The sequence below is a fragment of the Prunus mume genome, linkage group LG2 (genome assembly GCF_029339155.1).
Source record: "Prunus mume cultivar Tortuosa linkage group LG2, ASM2933915v1, whole genome shotgun sequence".
Classification (NCBI taxonomy): domain Eukaryota; kingdom Viridiplantae; phylum Streptophyta; class Magnoliopsida; order Rosales; family Rosaceae; genus Prunus; species Prunus mume.
In genome coordinates this window covers 18,773,984-18,784,665 of record NC_142699.1, presented here as the reverse complement: position 1 = coordinate 18,784,665, position 10,682 = coordinate 18,773,984, and the positions used below count along the sequence as shown (strand labels likewise).

The window sequence follows — 10,682 nt, the reverse complement described above, 5'->3', positions numbered from 1 at the left end:
AATTTAAATAATCTGTATAAATTTTGCGCGACGAAATGTTTCTCGTCGCAAGCAAACTCACTTTAAAAAAAACCGTGAAAATAATAATTTGTACACTTTATTTATGCTTGCGCGACGAATGTTTTCATCGCTATAAAAGAATATGCGCGGATGCTTTTCATCGCGTAAGGTTTGGACGACGAAGAGTCCCGTTGCGCCTTTAGGCGACAAAGTACTTTCGTCGCGCAAAATAGTGCGACACTAATCTTGCGCGACAAATTTTCCGTCGCGCAGTGTTTGCGCGACGAAAAACCTTCGTCGCGCAAAAATTCGTCGTCGAATCGTCGTTTCGTCCCTACAACTTTTCTGCAACGAAGGTGCTACGTCGCACCGTTTTGCGCGACAAAGTCAATTATTTGGTCGTGTAAAGTCTTTCTTCACTATCTTTGCGCGATGAATATTCTGTCGCGCATAGTTATGTGCGACGAAATGTTACTTTGCACGATTTAACGTTCCTTCGTCGCACAAAGTGTAAAATGTAGTAGTGTTAATAAGGTAACTTGATGAATTGGATCCTAGTCATGGGTTTTTACTTATAAAAATTGGATATTATTTAGAGATTTTCTATTTAAACCCCACACTTCTCTTAGTTCACCCCATGTTCTAAGTTCACCCCAACTGTTAGTGCCAGTTTGGCATTGCTTATTTGGGGTGATAAGTGATTTTTTAAAATTTTTGGGAAGGCTAGCCTGTTTGGTAAATTATAAAAAAATCACTTATTATTAAAAATTGATGTGAGAGAAAGTTATAAGGGAAAACAGCTAATGAGGTGCTTTTATTTTCTGATTATGTAGGAATCAGTTTTGAAGAGGTGCTGTGTTTAATGATTATGCGGCAATCATTTTCTGATTATACCGAGAAATCAGTACCAACCACACTTTTAACAAAAAGTTTACCAACGCTAAACTGCTTTCTCTCTAATCACAGCTGATTTCTCTTACGAGCAAATCAGACATGATTATTTTTACAGACATCAATGCCAAATTAGCCCTTAATTTAAATTCTCATAATTTCTAAGAAAACCCCACTATCTTCCCAAACTACCCTTAAATACACCCCAAGCTAAAAAAATAAGAAATAAAAAAAAAATTCTATTTAAACCCCACAAGCTACCTTCAGAGGAGGAATTACGTTCTGCGCATGAGAACTTTTGTAATGCCTTCAAGAATGTGTATTACCCCAATACACAATAATAAAGAGATCATTCATCACTCACATAATGCAATTTCAGAAGAAAGGTAAGTTTGCACTTCTTAATTGGGTTTCAAGAGAACGCTTTTTGGCTGTGGGATAGCTTTACTGCAGCGTGTTAGCAAAACTATATACAATCAGAATGGACTTCCTTTCGTTTGTTAGGTGGACAATAAACTCCTGTTCCATGGACTCTTTGTATGATATAGACCTCATATTAGGTATGATATAGACCTCATATCAGGTATGATATGGACCTCGATTGTAGGTAACGCAAATTGAATTTGAAGGGTGTAAGTCAAATTTACTATTGATTTATTGATTTGAAAATGGGTGTAGTTTTGGGTGAGTTTCTGAGGACCAAATCGAAAGGGCATGGATCATGCATGGAGGAGATTTAATGAAGGCAATAATGTCACTTGACATCGTCATCATAGTGAGACAATAATTCAACCAATAAAAAGACGGAGAATTAATGTGGCAAGTTTGTGTTGTGATTAACATGTCATTGTGGACATTTGGATGATCATGTGGTTGTGGTACTGCGCACATGGTTCACAAAATAAAGGAAAAATGGAAGAATTTTATTTTGAAAAGTCATCATCTTAAGGAAAGGAAGAATTCAAAAGCAAAACATTTTGGCACCGACCCAAAGGATGATGAACCGACCGCCGCCCCGGGGGGGGAGAGGAACTGATACTACAATCCGTCCTTCATTTCCCACCCTGACCCCCTAGTCATTTGGAGTCAATTCTAGTGTTCAACTCATTTAATACGTTGGACTGTACTGATTAATTTTTGTTGGATAATATTAAATAGTTTCGGAGAGGATTGACTGTTTATTCATAAAATTATAAGGCGTTTGGTGTTGTCTTGGATAAATAGTCTGACTAAGTTTTATTGTGTTTGGTGCTCCATCAAACTTTTGGTTTTGTTTTTTTTTTTTTGTCAATTATTTGGCAAGATTCATATGAATTTTTATTTTATTTATTTATTTTTGTCAAGATGTATAAGACAAGATTACATGAACTAACTCATTATCATAATTGTAGAACTTAGGATTATAAGTTACATAGTATATAAGCACACCTTTATTGATGGAAAAAAATCAGATATTGATATAAAAAACTTCTTTTCTTGATATATATATATATATATATATATATATATATATATCACATACATGACATGAAGCATGTCGAACATCATCAATCTTCCCTCTTGTGTTCTTATGGACATGAAGCATGAAGCATGTCTGACAAACTTATATCAGACAAAAATAAAGGGGTTAAGTGTATGAGAGAACTCCCTAATTTTACTTCGTTGATGTGCATGAATCGATTTACTCATGGTTATTCTAGCTTTTGCCATCCTAGCTTACCATTGTAATTATAGTAATTTTTCCAATACATAAAAAATGGAAGGATCGATATGTGATTGTTATTGCAACTGGACTGGAAAATTTCTTTCACTATATAAATTAATTATTAAATAATTGTAATTATGAGAAACCCTTAATTATCAAAGCTTTGGCAGTTTCGTATTGCCTTTTTTTTCTTTATTCTTTTTAATTGTTCTCTTTGTTTGATAAGACTTGAAAGTATAGTTAAAGGATGCACAAACAAACCATTGCAACGACATGGATTTTGAAGAAAAACTCATAAGAAGAGAGAAGAAGCAAGAACAAGCATATTGGAGAGAGTATGAGAGAGAGGGAGAGATGAATACAAGGAAAAGAGAAGATGGCAAAGAAGAACCCTAAGGAGAAGACGATGGAAAGAGTGTACAAAGCGTGTTTTCTTTTTCCCTAGCTTTATAATTAAGCGTGTATTATCTAAACCGGTGTGTGTGTGTTGTATTAGTTAGTCAAATAAGGATAATATTAAAAGCCCAACCCATTTAACATAGTCAGATAATTAAATAATACAAGTTGACACCAAACAACTGACATGAATTATTTACTCTTATCCAAAGTCTAATACAGATACAATGTACCAAACATGCCCTGACAGTGTATGAGAAATCCCTACCATTCTTTAGTTTATACTATTGCTTGTATTAAAAAAAAATACAAAATATCAAAGAATTTATTTCTTCAAAAAAAACAAAAGAAAGCAGTTGGCAAAGCAGGATTCTGAATTAGAGGGCGCGGTAGGCGGGCTGCGGATAGGAGTTGCAGTGGTCTAGAACTTGTGGGATACGGAATTTAATAAAGATTTTTCTTTTTGCTTTTTTGATAAGCATTGGCATCTTCATTCAGGTAATAAATAACAAATTTTGTAGACATAGCATTTTCATTGTGATAAGTTGTGAAAATGCATCTGCATGCAACACATGGAATTAATTAACTCATGCTCTTGCTCTTCATGCACGAAAAGGATTAAATCCTGCACGCACCGCATTGTGCAGAGGACGAAAGAGTGGTTTGGGGAGGTTGTCCCACTCATACCAATCCCAACCATCACACACTTCTGCCTCCACATTTTGGGGCTCTCCATCTCCATGTTCCATCACCGCTCTCATGCAAACGCACTCGTACTGGCATGGCTTGCCTCCCTCTAGGAGCAGCTCGTTTGTTGTGGCTGTCAGAAACTCCATCCTCTTCTTGTCAATGTCTAAACCAGTTTCTTCCTTCAATTCTCTTGCTGCACACTCCTCGAAGCTCTCACCTACATAAACACAAAAGTAATATAATTAGGGTCCGTTTGATGTGACCATTTCAGTTTTCAGTTTTCACCTACGCAAACACCAATTAGTTAATGACTTAGGATTAGGAAGACGAAAATTAACCCCTGTATTTGTGTATATAATTACGTACTGAGCTCGAGGTGGCCACCAGGTAGGGAAAAGGTGGAGTAGCCAAGAGAGCAACGGCGTCGTCCCAACAACACCTTTTTTTCTTTCAACAGGCACACCCCTACCACCACTGTAGGTGCCGCTGCTGCCTCCGTTTGGTTTCCCATGCTCAATTAATTTCCTTTGAGTTTTTTGCTTTATTTCCTTCGTGTTTTTTGTGTACTGAATGTAGCTGCCTCGCTTTTTATAGATAGTCTTGGATAGGGCAGAGTTAGGATTTTATATTGAATAATGTTACTCTTACCACATTTGTATACCATATCCCTATACAATCTTATGTGGCAGCTGAGGTAGACAACCACGTCAATTAAAATTATTTAATATTTTCTTTTTTTTAATGATTTATTCCAGTATTTGTTTTTTTTTTGGCGTGTGAACTGGATATCAATGCTGATAAAATGATCTAATTGCATATGATTAATGAGTCACGTTGGTTATATTTTTAGTAAACATATGGATATAGTGTAAACAAATTGTACATGTGAAATGGGAACCCGCCAAAGGGGGAGATCTCTATTAGATGTTGACAATGATAGTTACCTTAAAAAACCACTAATTTGTTTAAATGTATAACATTATTCTATGCCTTTTGAGTACTAATCCAGGCATCTCATCATATCATTAGAGTCTAATTCTTGGAGTTTAGTTACATTATTCTTTGAAAGTTATTTTTGGGGAGTGATTCTCTCAAGATCGAATCTCTTTTTGAAAAGTTTTGCTCATGTCCGCCATATTGCTATTGGGATTGCTCCCTTTATAATTTTCTTCCATTGTACTCTTTTGTTCGTTTGATCTATTAAACTTCTAAATATTTGAGCGCTAGAAGTGAGAAAAGTCAAAGGTTTGAACACATGAAAGAGGAGTCACAACAAACAATACAAGAAATTTAATGTTTGAAGATTTGTGAAGCTACCAAATTCCGTAAGACCTAGAATAAAAGAGTTCATGAAAGTGCCAAATCATCATACTTAATAACGTGATGTTATATTCATAAGGCTTGTAATTTAAATGATTGAGTATATTATCAATGGGGGTCTAGTCCAGTGAAAAAGAGCATTAACTTACAGACTATAAGTTTTAGGTTCGAATCCCCACGACATCATAGTTGTGTGTATGTGTGTGTGTGAGAAATCTCATTCCTCTGTATAAGTTTAGACAATCGCTTATACTAAAAAAAATTGAAGCATATTTAGTGGTCGAGTATGTTTATAAAGGCTTGTAATTCAAGTGATTAAGAACATTTCCTCCAGTATCCAAAGTCGTGTATTCCATTCCCCAGTCTTCTTGACATCGTGTATAAAAGAATTTATAAACTAGAAAAAAAAAACATGTCTTGATCAAGTTCTAAATTAAATTCGATATGACACGCTTTGCTAGGCAACTACACATGACCGTATCTTAGATCGGCTTAGTGTGTCGTGTTTGCAGCTCCTCAAAAAAGGCTAGGAATGTTCTAGTACTTAATTATCTTGTGTCCAAACCTAAACAACACATTATTTTTTGCAGGATTTCATGTTTGACGTCACGACTGCCTTGCATTATCGCATAAACTTTTGTTGAACCACACCCTTTAGGGTCTAACTATGAATTTTTTTTCAATGATCCAAACCATCTATTTTTTAAGTCTACATTCATAGATCACCTTTGCAAACAATTAGACAAATCGAAAATCATTCCGATATCCAATTGTGTCCTACAAAATCAATGAATACGGTGCTTCAAGAAAATACTAAAATTTCAATAATTCAATTGAGTGGTCAAATGATTTTTTGTAGAAATGATCTTTGAATGAGTATCTACAAAATAGACGATTTAGATTAATGAAATACAATATGGAGTGGGCCCTACAAGGGTGTCCCTCAAACAAGCAAATTTGAGGATCCCTCAATGAAAGCTCTCTTTGCACACACACACACACACACACACACACACACACACACACACACACACACACACACACACACACACATATTAAGGCATATAATATTATATGGCAATATTCCAACTTTCTCATTTATTTTAGAGTTTTTCTATTTAAACCCTGCACTTCTCTTTGTTCACCCCATATTATAAGTTCACCCCAACTTCTAATTCAAATTTTCACAATTTCTAAGAAAACCTCACTATCTTCCCAAACTACCCCTAAATACACACCCAACATAAAAATAAAGAGATAAAAACATTGTTGCCAAGAAAATAAAAATGATAGTTGATGAAAATTGGAGGGAATGATTTTCCCCACGAGAATATTCGTCAAAGATTCCTTCGTCTTCTCCGCTTCTCTTTCCCCCTGCAAAACAGATCGAAGTAAAATGACCACACCGGGGGGTGTTGGCCAAAGGCCCTCCGATGCCTAAGTTAGATAAGGTATTTCAAGGAAAACCGGGTGGCCGGAGCCGTGTGTGGTGGCCGGAGCCTTGTGTAAAGGAGAGAAAGAAAGTGGTGGCTAGGGTTTGTGAGAAATGATTTCTGCAGAGTTTCAGTAGGAATTTAGACGTACCTCCACCATTGTGTGTGGCTATGCTTTTATAATGGTCTTGGAGGCTAGGGTTTCAGAGGAATAATTCCGTAGATGGAAGGGAATTATTCCTCCCTTTTGGAATTGATTTGATTAATTAGGGATTTGATTTATTAGGGTAAATCAAATCCCTAATTGTGGTAGGTATCAAATCAAATCCTAATTCAATTAGGTAACTCCTCATTTAATTGGGAATCGTGGTAATTAACCAAATCAATTTTTAACCTAATTAGGCAACGTTCAATTTAATTGGGTAATCCCCAATTAAATTGAGTAACTCCCAATCAGGTTAATTAATTCCCAATTAGGTCAAATAATCCCCAAATGGAATGAATTATTTGACCTAGGGTTTTGATTTAATTTGGTTACCACAAAAATGGAGGAGATTTATTTGTTGCGAGGTCAGTAGAAGAGACAATCTTGCACAAGGAAGAGCCCAGGGAGCTCAAAGTTTCTAAATCGGCTCCATAAGAGTTGAATGTTGGTGAAAGTGAAGAAGAAATCAAAGAAACCTTTGAAACAATGTCTAAAGTTGATTCTCAAAGCAATGACGTAGTTTCCAAAGATGAGATCATTGCTTAGTAGATAAGTCCATGAAAGGATATCAAAAGAGCAACTTCAAATACCATATTTTATATTGCTTCCTGAAGAAAAGGAGATCAAAACTTCTGAACATGAGCATAGATGTACTAGGGTTAAGTATTAAGTTGAATGACTTTTTTGTCTTTTTACACAATAATAAAACTTAAGAGTTTAATAATTTTAAGTATTTGAGTGAACAAAGAAATTGTGGGGTTTAAATAGAAAAACTCTTTATTTTATTACTTGCAATTAGATGCTTTAATAATTTTTAATTTGTTTAATTTTTGGTAAAGATAATCTATGAATGAAGACTTAAAAAATAAACTGGTTGGATCATTGACTTTCGTTTTGTGGTCACAATCTTCTTGACTTTCATTTTCTTCTTTCTTTTTACTTAAAGTCTCAAGATACAAAATTCAAATCAACAAATTTGGTATCACTTCAAATGATGGATGAGTTTGAATCATAAACAATGGCACAAGAAATTAAAAACATCATTAACAATGGGTTACTTGTTTTGTAGTTTCCGTGCCCTCCCCGTTTGAAGAAATTACACAATACGATCTGTAGCACTAGTTGGCGTTGCTTATTGGTATTACGGTCCAATAAGATTAAGCCATGTGTACAGCTTAGACATGTCAAGGATTAACGGCAGTCTATTAACTTTGTTGCTAATCTGTATAAGCTGTACACATGTCAATCTTGTTAATCCGTAGTACCAATCAGAAACGCCAACTGATGCTACGGTAATAAATATTACCATTTTACCCAAAAAAAATTATTTGTATCACTTCAAAGTGCAATTGAAGTCTGATCTTTCCTGTGCCTCATGTCCATCTCATGCTCTCAATTTTTTCAATCTTTGCATATGCATCATTTTCGTCTCTAAAAACCTCAATTTTGATCTCAAAGTCCTTATCAACTTCGCTAGAGCTCTCGTCACCATGCTTCAACCTGAAATATCCAATCCAAGAAAATACATGTATGACTCTTCTTTTTTATAAATTTTTATAAACCAATCACATGGTAATCAAATAAGCATGTAAACGAAACAAACATCGAATTGCAGAAACGTAAAGTACGTATTTGAATCGATGACAACATATTCATCAAAATACTTAAACGTATATTAGACTCTAAGGAAAGTTTAGAAGGGTGAAGTTGGTGTTGAAGTAGATTTCATTGAGAAACTAAGCAGATTGATGAGAAGTGTTAATGGAATTTGGATATGTATCAACTTTTCTAAAGAAAGAATCCTAGCCATATCTAAAGAAGAAGAAAAAATAAAAATAAATAAAGATAAAGATAAATTTACAAAAATGCCCTTGAGCTTAACGGATTTTTGGGTATTCGCAAATTGACATGGCATGACACAATAATTTATCGGGTGATTAACAAGTCAACACGATATCAACACGACACGATAACTCATACCTGATCATACTGAATTTTTCGTGCGAATTCGTGTCATGTTAACAAGTCGTGTACAATATTACCACCTCTACTTGGGAGGCATGGATCATGCATGGAGGAGGTAATAATGTCATTCGACATCGTCATCACAGTGAGACAATAATGCAACGAAAAAGACAGAGAATTAATGTGGCAAGTTTGTGCTGTGATTAACATGTCATTGTCACATGTAAATTACTAATACATTAACCACACGATTCGTGTGGTTGTGGTGCTGCTGCTGCTGAATGCTGATGAGATATTTTGTTTTCTTCTTTCTGTTAACGTTGTACTGTTCGTAGACTATACATGGTACTGTGCACGTGGTTCACAAAATAAAGGTAAAATAAATGGAAGAATTTTGTTTTGAAGAGTCATCATCTTAACTTAAGATTCTTAAGGAAAGGAAGAATTCAAAAGCAAAACATTTGGTACCGACCCAAAGGACGATGAACAGACCGGGGGGTACTCCCACCCTGACCCCCCTAGTCACAATCTTCTTGACTTTCGTTTTCTTCTTTCTTTTATAGTAAATTGAGCGTAGGCTTATAAATTTTATTTTTAATCACTTATAATCCTTTTTTTATTTTTTATTTAAAATATCCAATTTTTTCAAATAAAATCCGATGACTAGGATCCAAGTAAGCCAGTTAACTAATCTAGCTTAAAATCTAATTTACTCTATCTTTGAATTCCAAAATTACCCCTATTTATAAGTTAACCTGTTATGCGAGGTGTAACTAATAACACACATTGAATTTGGAAAGATCTTCAAATGGTTGTAATGGATGTAGAAATTAATTTAGAAACTTATTTGAAATTAAATATTAAATTCAACATTAATGTATTAGTAATTTACACGTGATTAACGTTTTAGTCTATTTTGAAAAAAATTATATTGTTTTCCTTTTATGAATTATACTACTAGTAATCTATTTTATTATAGTTTTATGAATATTAGTGTACATTCTAATTATGTTGAAAAATATTTTGATAATCTATTTATTGTTTGTTTTGTGAAAAACATTTTTTTAAATGAACCTATTTTTTCTCTGAATAATGTACCTATTTTTTTTTTCTCTGAATAAAGTACGTATTATTTGTTTTATGAATTATAATTTGATCATATTTTTATTGTTTGTTTTATGAAAAACAATTTGTTTTAAATGAATCTATTTTCTCTCTCCAAATAATATACCTATTTTTTTTCCTTTAATAATGTACCTAGTAAAACAATGCATCTATTTTTTTAAATGAACCTATTTTTCCTTTCCAGATAATGTACCTATACACATTTATAGGTATATTGTAAAATAATTTACCTATGGGTAAATAATGTACTTATATTTTCTTTAAATTAATGTGTACCCACTTTTAATTTATGAAAAATATATGAAAATTTCAATTACAAAGTAACTGACTTAGTTTTTTTTAACTGTTTTGGTAAATAATATACCTATATTTGATTTAAATAATATATTTATATTTATATTTTCCATAAGTTCGATGGACTCTCGAGTGGTAGGGTTAAAGTATGGAAACAGGGTTGTCAAACATAGTGGACGCACAAATCAAGCCATGGACACAAGAGCATATCCACAGAGGAGCAAGGGTGGTCAATTGACCCCTGCAACCTCTGAAATCCTCCATTAGAGTAGCCAAACTTGACCCTCGCAAGGTGTTCGATGAAATGCCCCAAAGGGGCAACTTCTGTGTAGGTGGAGGCTTTCACGGAGCACGCTCGCGTCCTTTTTTTTTTTTTTTTTTGTTCGCTCGACGTCATTTTGCACTTATGGTTTTTTGTTTTAAAACACCTAACAATAAGATAGATTATTTCAAATTGGTTAGAGAATGTGAGGTAATATATTCGAATATTTAAAGGAAGTAGCGGGTTGGCTATACTCTTTAAATATACTATATTATATTCATTTATTTGTGAAATAATTAGTATTTAAATATTTTAATTAATTTCATAAATTACTTAATAAATAGTAATTAATTATCTTAAACAATTTTGTGGAATTTATAATTATGTAAAAATCCT

At 33.9% G+C, this 10,682-nt stretch overlaps 1 protein-coding gene across 1 annotated transcript; it reads right to left on the bottom strand.

Annotated features, from left to right (window-relative positions):
- Positions 1 to 3,481: 3,481 nt before the first annotated feature.
- LOC103341629 (geranyl diphosphate phosphohydrolase-like) lies at positions 3,482 to 4,223 on the bottom strand. Its single transcript, XM_008245175.2, has 2 exons — positions 4,049 to 4,223; positions 3,482 to 3,899 (listed from the first exon to the last, which is right to left on the bottom strand). Exons 1-2 carry the CDS (start codon positions 4,191 to 4,193, stop codon positions 3,595 to 3,597), a joined length of 450 nt encoding a protein of 149 aa, XP_008243397.1. The 5' UTR covers positions 4,194 to 4,223; the 3' UTR covers positions 3,482 to 3,594.
- Positions 4,224 to 10,682: the final 6,459 nt, after the last annotated feature.